The following is a 16,205-nucleotide window of genomic DNA, read 5'->3' as shown; positions in this document are numbered from 1 at the left end:
TGGCAAAGTCCATTCTCACAACTATAGCCAGTATATTATTAATATAATTCCAAAGCTGAAATTACGAGATAAAACAGAGACATTATATTTATACAAGTATTAATAGCATTTACTATATACCCAGATAAACTATAAAATATCCCAAACATATCCATCTCATCTCAAAAGAGTAACGTTAAACTCATTTTGATTGAATATCCATAAGAGTTAAAAAGGTAATGGTTAACATCTGTATAAAAGAAACTCAGCCCATGCATGAGTAATCACAATTTCCCCAATTTAATATTTTATTGTCATAGAAGTCGCTTTAATAACATGTGAGCACGCTCGTGCACGTCGCAGGAACGTCGCTTTGAGAAGAGAAACCAGAGTGGGTAGAAGCAAAGGGAGACGTACAATAACATTTTGGTTTCAACTGGTTATCATTTCAAACTTCTTTACTGTTTGTAACATTTCTTTATTGTTATACAAGCAAACTCTGGTCCACGTCTGCTGCCACTGTATTTCTCTGATGGAAAAAAATAAACAATTTATAAAAAAAAAAAAATAAAAAAAATTAAATCATCAAAAAGAGCTGCATCTCTGGCCGTCTGTATGGAGGAGGAGGAAGAAGAGGAGGAGGAGAAGGAGGAGGCTGGTGAGCAAAAAGGTTGAAAGGTCATAAAGGGGGGGAGACCCTAAACAACATGGCATCGCTGAGCTCTCAATATGAGAAAGCTGACACGTGTGGACTTTGATTTCTTTTTCATTTGCTTAAAAACATGTTTTTAGAGAAGAAGTTTCTTTTTCTTTCTTTTTTTTAAGCTGGCCTTCTGGAGGCAGGAAGGCAGTGGGAATCGTGTTGCTAAAGCAACACCCACCTCTCCGCCCCCTTCAGCTGTTCCACAACAACCATGCAGTGTGTTCATTCCTTTTCAGCAACCAGCTTCAGCACTTTCCCGATGGCGATAGTCTTCCCTGCAGGACAAAAAACAAGAAAAATTAACCTAAACTACAAAACACAGTTATCAAACCATAAACAGACATATAACTGTACATTAAATAGACAATTATAAATCTAAACACAAAAATATGTATTATTTTATCACGTATGCGTACACACAAGTCTCCAGGACTAGGGAAATTCAGTATTTGGGACATCACACACTTTTAAGGCGTCCCATTATAATTCCACAGGCAATAATATGAAGCTGATCCTCCCTCTGCTGCTCTGACAAAAAGTTCGGAACTCTGATTTGATTGATTTAGCAGAGCATTGGTGACTTTTATGCACTGTGTCTCACAGCATCTGGCTGTATTACAATATGCATATTCTGTCAAAAAATAAAAACTTTTTTTTACAGTTTTCTGCTGTACATAAAATAACATGTATGTATACGATTAATTCAAATTCACCACCTGCCCAAAAAAGTAAGGAATTATTACTGAGCTTTAATTATTAAACACTTGTTACCCTTGTTGGAAATCAACTAATTTTGATCTATTTTGACGACCGAGGGTTCTTTTTGTTGCTTAAAATGCCAAACCATAAAAATAAAACATTACAGTTACAGTAACTCTACATAGAGCCTTTAAAATATTCCCAAACTACTTAAAAATATATTTTTTTACAGAAAACAATACTTTTAATATCCCAGTGTCTGCACCCCTGACCCGTCCAACACTTAAAGCACTGACCTTCGTCTCTCAGGGTGAATCGCCCCATCTGGGGGAAATCTTTGAAGGTTTCAAGGCAGATGGTCCCGGAGGTTCTCAGACGGGCGATGCACACTTGGTCCTGTTTAACGAAACGCGGTCGCGTCTTACTCTTCTCACCCGTCTTCTTATCTATCAGACAGATTAAGGCCTGCAGGAGAGAGAGACACAAAAAAGTATAGTTTACAAAACTGCACAAAAATGTATAGAAACAGTAAAATAATAACACTAAAAAATGAATAGCATAATTACATTACTTTGCAACCTTAGTGAAGCAAAGTATAGCAGAAGCTTTACCGTGATTTGAACTTCCTCGATGCAGGTATGAATGTGCAGAACTGCATTGTAACCCGGACAGATGATTGACTTGTGTTCAATGATGACTATCTGAAAAACACAACCAAACACAAAAAAATGTTTTATATTATCCGAAGAGAAAATGTATGGAAAAAAATATATAAAAAATATCTTCAGGTGTATTGGCAAAAATATAAAAGCATAATGAAGTTATTAGACATTCAGTTTACACAAAAAGTGATTAGGTGATTATTTCCTATAGTAATTAAACAAGTCAGATGAAACTATCACAGTTTATAGGGTTCAGCTCATTAATTCATCATCTTTTTTTTTTTTTTTTGGCTTGTTATAGCTACTACTAGTGGGGCTGGTTTCCCCACTAGCACAGTGCCCTCCACACAACCAGCACACTGATTGGCTGTTTTTGCTGAAGAACGGGACTTTGTCCAGGAAGAGGCACCATGATTTGTGTTTCAGAAACTCCCATTCATACAGCAACCAGTGGCTTATTTTATTAATAAGCAATTGCATTATCTTGCTTTTTGGTTTGCTGTATTGTTATAATGTTTTGTACCTGCAAAAAACTGTACACCTGTACACTGAACCTTACACCTTTAGAGAGCAAATACTCACCTGGGCATCAAAGGTACGGCCGGTGTGGCAGAGGCTCTCTGAGGTGCAGAGGATGAAGCCTGGCAGGATCTCCTCCTCCTCAATGCCCTTCAGTCGAAGCTTCAGGTTCTCTCCCGGCCCGGCGTCGTCCGTCTCCACCTCGTCAGAGAGCAGACTCAGAACCTCCACAGTGTGCTACAGAGGACAGAGTTACGACAAACGTGAATACTGGTGACGTTACATAATATTGTCCTGTCCTGCAGATAATGTGATTAATCCAAAAATCATAACCAATTAAATCTTGAATCACGTTAAACCTTCATCATTAACTGTTAACAATTTTTCCCCTCCAGTGTGAGATTTATATATTCAACTTTATTGCAATCTACTGCAGAACCTATAACATTAAATACAAAACTCAGCAGACTTTACAAACCCTGATGGTTTAAAAACCATGTAGCAGAGTCAAGTAAAACAGTTACTTTACTGAATTAAATAAAAATAGAAACATTGTCTATAAAGAAACTGTGTGCATGTAGTAGTTAAGATTCTATATTAGGGATGATGCATCAGTGGTTAATATATTATTGCAAATAAACAGAAAAACTATCAGCCTGAAACAGAAATGATGTCTGATGATAGTGTCTCATTTTGTGATTGTGAACTGAGACAAATCACAAGTACTAATTCAACCTTAGCCAAAGATGCTTCAGTGTTTCAGCTGTTTTTTTCTGCAGGCTTTTAACTGAAATTTTCCAATCCATCATAAAATGTTGCAGCTGTTGTATTCTTGCTCAGGCTGACCTAGTAAACTGCTGCTCCACTTAATGTGAGTCATCGCCAGTCTAAATGCCTTTTAGTGGATAAAACTAAACCTACAGAATGTCCAGGGGTTACTCTCTGATTAGATTTGTTTTAGATTTTGTTTGCTTACTTTGTCTTGAAAAATTTAAAAAGTAATGTGAAGCAGCACCTTTAAATGTGGTGCTTTTAGCTACATTGGTCATTGTACAACTATTTTATTTTATTATAATAATCCGAAGTATTTAGTCCTAATTAAACAATTTAAAAAACTGTAGGTTTATGATGATAATATCAGCCACAATAAGCTGATCATTTGTGTTTAATATTTTAACTTACAATGTTTTTCTAATAATCTTAAAAGTTGTACGAAAAGGAAATATCTATAAAAAAAAAAAAACAACATAATTGATGTTTAAGTCTTATTGCTTATAATATTTAAAAATGTGAGCTTACTCTGTTGGGCATCATCACGAGCTGCTGGGCTTTGCTTATGGACCCCGACTCCAACTTCCCCAAAATCACTGTGCCCATGTCCTGCAGAGAGACAAACAACATTATTTAATACCTGGGTCAAGACCACAGAAAAATTTAGCAATTATTACTAAAGTTACAAATGCAGTAATCTAAATAAAATGCAGGTATTTTAAAGCAGTTCTTAAGAGTTACCTAAACACTCTTCTGCTACCAACTTCAGATATTACAACATAAACATCTGTTCAATGCCGATATTTTAACAATAAGTAAATGTTTTGTCCATTACTGTTCATACTATGATTTCACTGTGCATTAGTAATATAAATATTAGAATCTGATGTAAATATCTCAAAATAAAACCACATACTGATCTATTTACCTTGTATTTATCTACAATCGGTAACCTCACTGGTCCGTCACTGGATCTGTTGAAATTTGGCAAACTGTCCAGATGTGGAATGAATGGTAACCCTCTGTGAAAAACAAACACATTTACATGATTAGTTTATAAGGTAAGTTTTATGTAAATAGGTTTCTAAAGAAAAAAAATTATACAGCTCATTTATATATCATAGCAGGTGTGAAAAATGAACTGTATTAGCGTATGTTCAGTGTGGTCAGATCACCCACCTCAGCTTTAACACATTTACACATTAAACACTTAATTTCTACTTTTAATATCACTCTTGTTCATCTGAAATTAACTGTTATTAAAGGGATCTTCACTCACGTGTACCAGGTGCAGTGCTCAGCTGGCTCCTTCAGATTGGCCCCTGTCATTCCTGAGCATGGCATGAAATGAATGTCTTTTCTTGGGTTGAACCCGACCTTCTTCAAAAATGGCACCAGTTTCTCCTTACATTCCTCGTATCTGTGAATGAACAGTGTGATGAGAACCAATTCTGAACATCATTTAAAAAAAGAACAACATGTAAAGCCTGACTAAATGATTAAAAATCAATGACAAAAAATAAAATAAAATAATGGGGTTTAGTGTTAATACATATTGGAGCTAATGTCACAGTGAACATGCTAATGTGATCATGGTTGGACATTGGTCATTTTATTATTTATGGTTATTGTTCAATATATTTTGATTTAAAATTAAAATCCAATTCTAATATAACAAAACTAATATATTTGTATACTTTTATACCATCTGCATATTCAGTTTACAACTTAGACACATGGAAAGTGATCTTCAGAAGGCCCATAAACAAACTCGATCCCACCCACATAAGCTTTGAACAGTGGACCCTTATTTTGGATGACCTTGGGCTGGGCTCACCTCTCCAAACTCCAGTTTACTGTGGGGTCGTCCATTTTGTTCACCAGAACAATCAGGTGCTTGACCCCAGCAGTTTTAGCCAGCATGGCGTGCTCTCGCGTCTGGCCTCCTTTCTCAAATCCCGTCTCAAACTCCCCTTTCCGCGCCGAGATCACCTGCAGGGCAGAGGCATGTCTCAGTTTAATGTAATAGAACCCAGTTTGTGTGTAAGCGAATGCTTTAATCCGCTCTGAATTAGCATCTGTGAATGTTTAATCACTACACAGGAGATTTACAACACATGAGCTTTCACACAGCACCCCCTGCTGACCATTACACAACATGAGTAGCTGTTGCATGAACCTACAATGGGGCAAATAAACTAAATTTTATGAAAGCAGAAATATCAAAAGGTTTATTGTATTTACATATTAAATACCAGCTAATAGAGTAGTCTAAAGATGGATTGATCAGGGGGGAATGAGAATCTGGGCTGTGTATTGCTGATACCTTTACTTACCAATAATTCTTTTCTATCAGTTCTTTAAAATAAAGAGTGTTTTAAAGAAAAAGCACAAGGTCCTGAAAGTGAGTTTATTTACCAACTGTAACTACAGTTGAAAGATTTGCTGAAATTAAAGATTAATTTATATTTGTGTGTGTTTATAAACCAAAAACCCACACAAATTCATCTTTTGCCTTTAAAACTTTGTGTGTGAAGGAGCTTTTCTCTTCTGACTGGCTGCCTGCACAACAAAAGGTTTACAGACAGTAACTGCCTGTTTTTAAGCCTAAATAGCATTTTGAAACTGAACATTAGTTGAGTGCATGCTGGTCCAAATTGCTATCAGGCCCTTACTCACCAGCACAGCCAGGTCAGCTTGCGACGCTCCACCGATCATGTTGGGGACGAAGCTTTTGTGGCCTGGAGCATCCAGAATGGTGAAGTGTTTCTTCTCCGTCTCAAAGTATGCACGACCCACCTCCACAGTCTTCCCCTTATCTCTCTCCTCCTGGTTTGTATCGAGAGCCCAAGAAAGGTACCTGAGAAAAGAGAAATTTTAGCATGAATACTTAAGCAATAAAATTAGCATCACTGGCACAGAAAGTCATAAAACACTTGATTTTACATTACATTTATGGCATTTAGCTGATGCTCCAATCAAGAGTGACTTCTAAACAAAAATACTAAATTTTTGTAGATATTTCAAAGTTTTGTTTATACAACATCCCCTACACTACCTACAGCACTGAAGTTTGCCAGAATGAACATTTGTATCATATAAATATCAGAGCACTAGAGTGTCCCCTATGCTTTCTGGAGTGTATTGCAGTGTGTCTGAATGACTGCATGGCTCATATGAACATTATAGTGTGCCCCTTATGTTGCCTGTAGCGTATTACAGTCCGTCAATTTTGTAGTCAGCGCCATGTTGTTTATGCCCATATTTGGAGTTCTGTGTCTAAGCTGCATTTGTCTATGGCTGAAATAAATGGGCGTTTTAAAAGCCTACAATATTTTCAGAACCCTGTACATTTTATTGTGCACATGTTCCTCCTAAACATCACTGAATCCTCTGAAATAAGAGATTGTTTAAGAGTCGTAATAAAAATAATGCTGGCTTTTAGCTAATGCTACAGCGCACTGAACTGACGTCACAGTACAGCGGCAGAGAACGCGAACAAACTTCGGCTGGATCACGTTTTGGATTATTATTCTTTTTCACAGAGGATCATTTAAGTGTTCAGAGAGGTGAAAACAATTTTAAGCTGGTGATGTTGAGCAGTGTAGCCTGTCTTAGAGTTTTTAGAGAAGCGCTTCTACACAGATTTTTTTTTATAATTCCGGTCATTGGTTTATACTGATTACAGCACTTCTGATCCAACTAATCAACTAACAAGCTGCCCTCACTGGGTGTGTTACAGCACGAAACCCCCAAAAAGAGCAGGACAGAATTACTCCAGAACCACAGAGCTAATCTAGCTAGATGAAGGACCAATAAGTGAAAAGTCTAAAACTCTTAAAAAAGGCATAAAACTGTTTTAAGGTTCGATGAGATTGATGGTCTAACTGGTCTGTCAGCATAACCAGAGTGGTCGGCTAGAAAGATTAGAGGTAATACTGATATAATAGCACATAAAACAGGGTAGAATCTGCTTCTCAAATTTAAACACACCACTCGTAATACCAATGGTAAAGCTACAGCATTTAACCCTAGTTCTGGGGTAACTCTGTGCTGCTTGTTTTAGTGTTTTATTGCTGTTACACTCTATAGCACACTATAGCTTTCCTTAAAGAGGGCAGTTAATTCATTTGTTGGATCAGCTGGGTTTAATACGCTGTAAACATACAACCAGAGTTCGCCAAATCGAGTCCGCTCCCGTTCTCTGCCGCTGTTTTGCAACATCAGTTTAGTGCGCTGTAGCATTAGCTTGAGGCTAGCATTATTCTTGACTCAAATGATCTTGTAATCCAGAGGATTCAGTGACGCTCAGGAGGTAAATGTACACAGAATAAAACATACAGGGTTCTGAGCAGATTCATTTACCACAGAATGTAAAAGAGGTGAGTTTTTGAAAAGCCCATATATTTCAACCATAGACAAATACAGCTTAGACACAGAACCCCAAATAAGGGCAAAGAAGAATTACAGAATGATGCACGACTGCAGTGGTCCAAGCTTTTTTTGAAGGAGAAAATCAGTGTGAAGTCAGTGTAAAATTGACTTGGAGTGTAGTAAAACATGATTAAGTACAAACTTTTGTTGAAGGAACTGTAAAGAGTGTTTTTTTTAATATCTGCACTTTTTTATAGTTTTTAGTGCCTCGTTTTAAATGTCATGGCCCTCAGGATTCTACCAATGAAGTGTGAAACTACTTTGAGCTTGTTAACGCTGTAAAAATTGTGATTTTGGAATGCCAGGGGCAAACTGAGGTGGGCTATTTAACAAAAGTTTCACTACCACCCAAGGCCATTTCACACCTGATTTCTCCTTTACAGGACAACTGGTGTACAAAAAGAAATCAGACAAGGAATACTTCATATAAACACTGTATACAAAGTAACTTAAATTATGTCCTGCTACTGTTCTCATCCATACAAATAACTCAGTCCAACGACTTGGCTTGTAAAGACTGTAATATACTGTATCGGCTCCTCTCAGAGCTGCGGTCTATTGAAAAAACACCAAAGGGTTCAGTTACCAGGTCTCTCTGTTCTTCTCCTTGGCTTCCCTCTCATACTTTTCCAGAGTGCGCTTATCCACCATGCCTGTCAGATACCTGTGAGAGAGAGGCACAAACACAGCAGTGAGAAACTGCTCACAGCAGCCACATATACCCAACACCAGCAACGACAAGAAAACTCACATTATCTGTCCTCCAATGGTCGACTTGCCAGCATCTGGAAGGACGGGAGATAAGGAGGTGAGTGAGGAGATAAATCACACTGAGCTCAATTTACATTACTTGTGGCAAAAGATGCAGTTATGAAACGGTGGCGAGAATAATAAACAAAAACTGAACAACATCGGGAATCATTAGATCAAAAATACAGATAACCCACTCTCCAAAAAACAATTTAAGGACACAGAACCACCAACAATCACTTAATGTATATATGCACAATGTACCAGCTACTAAACATTTTTTATTCTAAATAAAAGTTAATTTCTTTTGTTTAAAGAGAGCATAACACTTCATTAACCAAAGGCTTCACCCCACTCTTGTTGCTTGGGAAATACGCATTCACATAGAAATACATTTATTGAATTGATTTATTTTATTGTGGTATCAAAATTGGTATTTCTTTTTTATTTCAGAACTATTGGTACTGACAACAATTGTGTCAACAGACACTATTTTTGCTGAACACTTATTATGGAATATCTCCAGAGTAAACCTCTCTAGAGCATCTGAGCTGTTCAGAACACAGTGCCTCAAATACTTCAAATATGAACTTAAGAAAAGTGATCTTTAAAAGTATCAATACAAACTGAGAGATATTGAGAGTTGAGGGTGCAAACGCTACAAATTGACCCATATACTGAGTTAAATGTGCTGATGGACTGGTCATTCTGAATGGGTGTGTAAGATGGTGTTGTGCTAGAACACGTATATCAGATACAGCAGAACTGCTTAACAAAAGTTTTTAAACACCTTTAGTGTCACGATTAGTCCACCAACCACAAATATACATACAGCAGCATCCTGTGCTCACTGATGAAGGACTAGAAGATGACCACGGAGTGTCTAATAGAGTGACACAGTACAGTGCTTAAAAACTCCAGCAACACTGCTGTATCTGATCCATACATACCAGCAGTAACAGTGAAAAAGCCCTTTCAAGGCCTTATTTTCTTTTCTCCAAATCACAAATACTGAAACTTTTCCAAGGTCCGTGGGAACCCTGTCATTAGTCTGCACTTTCCACTCTGGCTGACTCCACTGCAAGTCCTTTTCTCAGAAACGGAATATTGTGAAACCACCTCAACAAGGCATTTTTTCACATGTGAAATATCTTGGGCAGAACGTCTATAACAGTAAGCACCTGAATGGATCATAAATAGATTTCGATTAATACAGGCCTGGGTGATTTGGTGAAAGTTTTCCAGTAATTAACAAAATGAAATGTCAAACTTCACAAAATCCTACATCCTACGATTTGAGACATTCTTATAGGACATGCTATACACAGGCATTTTTAGACATCTTATATTTGTCTCTAAACTCAGTTTTACACATGCTGAATCAGCCATACGGGAGCACTTCTCTTCACTGTGGAAACCTGGCCCTGTTACAGGCCTGTGCAGAGACCTGGTCCTGCAATAAATACTCAGTACGAACCCAGACAGGCAAATGAGCATCTGCATGGCCATGATAGGTAACCGAAATTATGATGCTGAGCAGTCTGGTTCGAAGTAATCTAGACACATGACCTGTGTTTTAAAGTGATAACAGGAGGAAAGAAAGCAACTCTGATATGAATCAGAAATGGCACGTCTGAAGTCTGCTTGGCGCTAACTGCATACCTAAATCACACACTTTTTCAGAAGGAGGAAGTATTCAGAAAGTTTTAATATTCTTGCTGTTAAGTCTATGACACTGTATGGCTTACCTATGAACAAATTCTAGAGGAGTGTGTGACATGGACGTGGGCAATATATCAATGTTTAGGATATAAAATTTATATAAGTGTAATGGGGTGTTTTCAATGGCAATAAAAAAAAAAAAAAAAACTGCTCTTGCCTACTGGCTTGCAATATAATACTGTATATTAAATAGTATTGTGATATGCATTGTTTCAGCTGGTTCCTGCTAATACACACCCCTACCTAAAGATGAGGAGAGTAAATTCTAAATTATCACTTTACTTTAAACACCCCCCCCCCCCCCCCCACCCACCTCAACCCCAAGAGTAACAACTGCAGGGTGAAGACTCACCGACGTGGCCAATAAACACCACGTTTACATGCTCCTTTTTGGGAGCGTTTGGCTGGGCGGGGGTTACTTTGGGCGTTGGCACTTCTTCATCCTCCTCTAATCCTTCCTCCTGCAGGGATTCTTCCTCAGTCGGCCCGCCGCCTCCAGGCTCTGCCTCGCAGCCTTTCTGCTCCCAGCTGTCCTCAGCCCCCATCTCTGCGTCTCCGTTCTCCAACGGTGGAGCTGCTGTCACAACAAACACCAACAGGTCACTATCACACACCCCATTATTTACACACCACCTTCCTGAGGTCGCCACTGCTGTTGCTGTTACTACATAAAAGCAGGCAATACTGGAAAAGCCGATCATTTTCAGAGGGTAACAATTTCACCAAACAGTGGATAAAAAAAAAACACTGTAAAGAGTGACGCCAGAAACACTTTGTATTAGCCAGTTTTGAGGAACAGAAACTTCGCAACCAAACAAAGTAGTATTAAATATTAGTTTTAGTCTTATATTTACGATCTCAAAGTTCATAATTAACAACTAAGAGGTTTTTCTAAATAATTTCTATGTAAACACTTAAGGGAAAACAACACACTACAAACAATAAAATGATCTATACTTTCATCAAATACAGTATATACACATTTAAATCAGTTGTTCAAGCAGTAATGTCATTTAATCAAATGTAAGATCACTAGGAGTACAGAAACAGTCGGTCATCAGCCTCGTCAATCGTTCAGGCTCCTAAAGCAGCTCCTAACACAAGAAACAGCTCAAGCTTTACCATAAACATCTGCTGGCACAAAACCACAAAAACACCTCCACCCCAATGTCCATCTCAAAGCACAGTACTCATAAGGTCAGAAGGTCAAAAGGTTTACAGAGAGTATCTGAGTGCACGAGTGAGTTTGTCAACCACGGAATTTAACAGCAACGCAGATTAAAACAAACTGCATCTCATTCCTTTAACCAACAGCACTTGTGGAACTTTGCTAAACAACTCTTTACTACAGTGTTGAGGCTTCCTTATGGTTCTGCTGTTCTCTAGATGTTTATTTGAGGCAGTCAAGCTGTACAATACCACTGCTAGAGCAGACCTTTATCACTGATGGTACAGTTAAGTCTTTCCATATTTCTGATTGTTTAGGTCTGTAATTCCTCTTTCAATTCCAGCATGAAAAAGTAACAGGCAAACATCAAATAAAATAATCATTCAAAGTGTAAAACATATTAGCCACAAATGCACTACATAGAGAAAAATATTGGTACACCAAACTAAAAATAAAGATTTTTTTTTGCTACTGTTTTTGCTGTAACTGTCTAGAGTCTGGGAAGGAGTGTCCACAAACATTTGGACATAGAAATGGACATAAGCTAAAAGTTTTATTATAGGGAAACTGGAAAGTGAACCTAAGGGCAGAAAATAAAAATGACAAAACAGGACATGGGTGCTTAAAAAAAAAGCATTAATTTATCTCTGTACAAAAACAACTTGACCCAAACCTAAAATCACTTGAATGTTTCCTAAACTGTTCAATTTTATGACAATGTACATAACTATTTCTGATACCATGCTTCCTACCTTTCTAAATGAAGCATTACAACACACAATGAAGATACGTTTCTGTTAAACCAGTTTTTACACCTGATTTCCCTCTAATAAAAGGCACTAACGTTTATTTTTAATGCTGTATAACTAAACATCAGCTGTTCTTAAACGAACAGGTCAGGTAAGTCTAAAGTATCAAAACTGACCTCTGACCCCAGATTCAGTCAATCAGCTAAGACATGTTTGGTATATGATGTGTGTTTAGTTTTCCACAGGAGATGCCAAGCTAACTCTGCTAACAATCATTGGATTTGAACTGTGAAGAATGTATTTATCACCCCCATATCTTCATCTGTACACTTTAAATTATGTTAAAATACTGCTGAATGTTAAATAAACCGAGTCTTTATTTAATAATTTTTAAATGCAAATAGATCATGACTAAGCATCTTTAGACTAAAGTCAGCCACACTGTTATAAACCACAACCATTTAATAAAGATATGGAGGAGATCTAAGAGCAGTGTTAGCTTAACACAAAAAAATACTACCATCAATCACTTTTTGTATTGGACACTAGGGGTGGGCAATACTATATCGTATACAATATATTGTGACGCAGAAATATCGTGATATTATAAATCCATATTGTGATAATAGAGATGTTCTGTCTTAAAAGTAGTCTATTATTTACTGTGTATTTATAGTGTATTTATTGTATAATCATTTTAGTTTGCAGTTTATAGGCATGCACTAAACATTCTGCAAATTTTTTTGCTGACTTTGCTGATATTATTTTATGCTATGTTATTTATTATGCTGTTATACTCTTATACTATATTCCTGAAATTAATTAATTATTTTTCTGTTTTCCTATATCGCCAAGTATATCGTTATCACAAAAATACCCTGAGATATTGTGATATTATTTTAGAGCCATATCGCCCACCCCTATTGGACACAGATGGGATCTGACTTCCACCTGTAAGCCACCCCTGCAGTTAATATAATCATACACACTGATAATCAAACACACACCGTGGACAGTAAGCACACCTGCCCAGAGAGTTGGGCAGCTTTAAGTTAACATTGTGTTAAGGCCTTGATCAGATGCCCAACAGTGGCAGCTTGGCAAACCTGGGCATCAATACCACAACTGTCTTCAAAGCACTGACCCAGCACAAGCCAGATGACCAGTCGTGACTAAGAGAATGAATCTGGGTACAGAGATCAGGTTATTAAAGTAGTAAAATAAGAGTAACAAAAGAGGTAAGTTTTACTTACATTCAGGTTCCGAGACCTCTATACTGGCATCCTCAGAAACTATGAAGTAGAACATAAAGAATCAATATACTTTTTTTAAAAATATATATGCAATTTTAAAATCACACAAGCAAGTTTAGAAAAAAATAATTAATTAATAAATTTGCGTACATTATTTTTGTACCACCCAGTATATACAGACTGCAGTGCACTGTGCCTAATGCTAAAAGCTAGGGAAGCAATATTATATCAGAAAAGTACTGATCATACTACTTTAAATCTCTTGATTTAAGCTCATTTTATTTATTTAAATTTGTTTCAATTGTTTGACTTGTATTTAACATGATTTACTGAAAGCTATACCCAATCTATGTAAGAACCTGTTGGCTAAATAAAAGTGAATTAAAAAATATGTGAAAAACACATTTCTAAGGAGGAACCATTTATTTTATTGTTTGCATATAGTTTATTTAAAGCAAAATCGCAAGGCACATAAATGTTACATTTGTGTCTAAGGTTATCCCGGGGTGTGTAATCTCTGTTTAACTTATAAATATTTATACTGGTATCGGCATCTGTAGATATATACATGTGTAATATTGGATGTCGTAGTATCCCTAACTAAAAGCGAATGGAGTGTGGGCTGAAACCGAAATGTGAAAAGGCAGGGCTAAACTTCAACAGGTTGCACAAATGGAAGTGTGTGGATTTTCTGTGACATGTTAAATATTAATACTTCAAACTGACTGTATTATGTTGTTTTCATATGTGGATTAGAAAGTAAATGATACATTGCTTTTTAATGTCACAACTTCACAAAATCGGTGGAATTTTCCTTTATAGTACAAGCATGTATAAACTAGGAGAAGCGATAGTTAATGATTTTTTTCATGAAACTGTAGTTAATTATGGAGTCCATAAAACTTAAATATCATTATCATAAAACAAATAAACAAATTCATTGACCAATGAGAGTGTCTACCTGTGTTAACACTCTATATAACATTGGAATAAACACAAATAAACGAATTCAGTAATCAGTATCTACATGTACACGTATATAACATTAGAATAAACCAAAGTAAACTGAGTGTCTAGCTGTTGTAAAACTCTATATAACATTAAAATAAACCCAAATATAAAAAGTGAGTGATCAGAATGAGCTGCTGTGCTGGGAAACGGTTTTCTGTAGATCATTTTGGGTGTATATCTGGGCTGATCTACAACCACAGAAGATGGATGTCCTCCCTCTCCCTCTCCAGTGAGCCAAACCCAGTAAGAAGAGGCCTAAAAGCAGGGCAGCCCAACACAGCACCACCAAACTCAAAGCATTTAAACAACTGTAGAGGCATTAATGCACCGCCAGCAACCTGGAAAAGCATTGTATTAAAGCCACACGCACTGTGACAAAACCTGCAGTCACATGACACGCGCTGGCATTAGACTCACTCCTAAAGTGGGCTAATAATAAGTGCAGCGTTCACACATCAACAGACCGGTTTTCAACCTAAACCGGTTCATTTGTCACACTATATACATTTAACACAGTTCTGAGGTGAGATTTTCGAACTTTGACTGATGTAAGTGTCGCTAGCTCAGCGCAGACACGTGTGGACAGGGGTTTAACCGCTGCTAACGCCAGTCTCACTAGTTTTACTGGAACTTTTACTTTAAAGCTCTAATAATTAACATGTAATATATCGTCTTCAGCTCATTAAACCGGTTTTAAATCACCACAACTGAGTCGAGCTGATAAAAGCTCAGAAAAATGAAGTTTGCAGCGGCGCTAACAATGTGAGCCGGTTAGCTTAGCAGCAACGTATAAACACCCCCTGCGCTTGCGTTACTATAGCTTAGCTTAGCTTAGCATAGTGTGCTAAAAGCGCTACCCCGCGACCGGCGCGAGGAACAAACCGAGCCCTCACCGGCAGAGGCGACGTTTTCCCCCGGGGACTTCTGCAAGAAACCCGGGACGAACTCCGCCGCGTTCACGTTGGGCACGAACGGCTTGGCGTTGACGTTCAGGCCGGTTAAAGCGTCCGAAAGTCGGTTTTCCGCCACGGCCTCGCCGTCCTCCTCCTGCTGCTCCCACGAATCCAGCACGGCGTCTGTGGATGGCTCCATGGCGGCGGTTCGGCAGTTCCTGAAGTTTGAGCTCGTTAAAGCGGCTGTTCGCGGAGGCGAGGCGGCCTCGGGTTCGGTTCCGGCCGCTTTCTTTAGGCGGGTAAAACTTTGTTCTGCGGGAGCGCGGCCTGTTTCTCCCCGCTTCGCCGAACTGAAGCAGCCGGTTTAAGGGGGCGACAGAGAGGGAAAGTCGAGTCAGCAGCAGCAGCGCTCCGAGTGGAACCCTCGTGTGTGTGAAAAGGCGTGAGTGTGTGCGTACGCTGCAACCAAAGGGAGCGACGCCCACAGGCATGCTGGGAAATGTTGTCCCAACGCATTCGCTGAAACACTGCGATCTGTTCACAAAGCCCTTACTGGAAACTACAGTTCCGCGTCGCGATTCATGTGCATAGAACAATCTACGGTTAAAGTTCAACAGACGCACAAATTTAAAGTCGTTACGGGTCTGTCATTCCTGAGTTCAGGTTTGTTAGACTAATATTTTCACTTTAGTGTAAAATTAAACACTGCGGCTCCAGAGTAAGAGACGTGGTGAACTTACCAACACAACATAAAACAAACAACCAAAGCTCAGAAAAGAAAATTAGAACATTAATAAGTGACATCAACCATATATTTAGATACAGTGCTGTGAAAAACTATTTGCCCCATACAGATTTCTTTTGTGTTTTCTTTTTTATCATACTTATCTTT

General features: G+C 38.0%; 1 protein-coding gene across 2 annotated transcripts; it reads right to left on the bottom strand.

The window, feature by feature from the left end:
* Positions 1-260: 260 nt before the first annotated feature.
* gspt1l (G1 to S phase transition 1, like) lies at positions 261-15,755 on the bottom strand. Of its 2 annotated transcripts, none has more exons than XM_007235333.4 (14): positions 15,314-15,755; positions 13,410-13,448; positions 10,592-10,813; positions 8,519-8,552; positions 8,354-8,431; positions 6,013-6,193; positions 5,171-5,325; positions 4,613-4,753; positions 4,262-4,355; positions 3,862-3,942; positions 2,626-2,799; positions 1,993-2,082; positions 1,678-1,846; positions 261-957 (listed from the first exon to the last, which is right to left on the bottom strand). In XM_007235333.4, the coding sequence occupies exons 1-14, from the start codon at positions 15,510-15,512 to the stop codon at positions 905-907; spliced, it is 1,710 nt and encodes a 569-aa protein (XP_007235395.3). In that variant the 5' UTR covers positions 15,513-15,755; the 3' UTR covers positions 261-904. The 2 variants fall into 2 exon arrangements, with proteins under 2 accessions (XP_007235395.3, XP_007235394.3); XM_007235332.4 differs by having other exon boundaries at positions 10,592-10,816; positions 15,314-15,754.
* Positions 15,756-16,205: the final 450 nt, after the last annotated feature.

Source organism: Astyanax mexicanus, chromosome 19 (genome assembly GCF_023375975.1).
Source record: "Astyanax mexicanus isolate ESR-SI-001 chromosome 19, AstMex3_surface, whole genome shotgun sequence".
NCBI classification, from domain to species: Eukaryota; Metazoa; Chordata; class Actinopteri; order Characiformes; family Acestrorhamphidae; genus Astyanax; species Astyanax mexicanus.
Note: the sequence above shows the minus strand (reverse complement) of the source record. Positions and strands in the feature narration are given on the sequence as shown.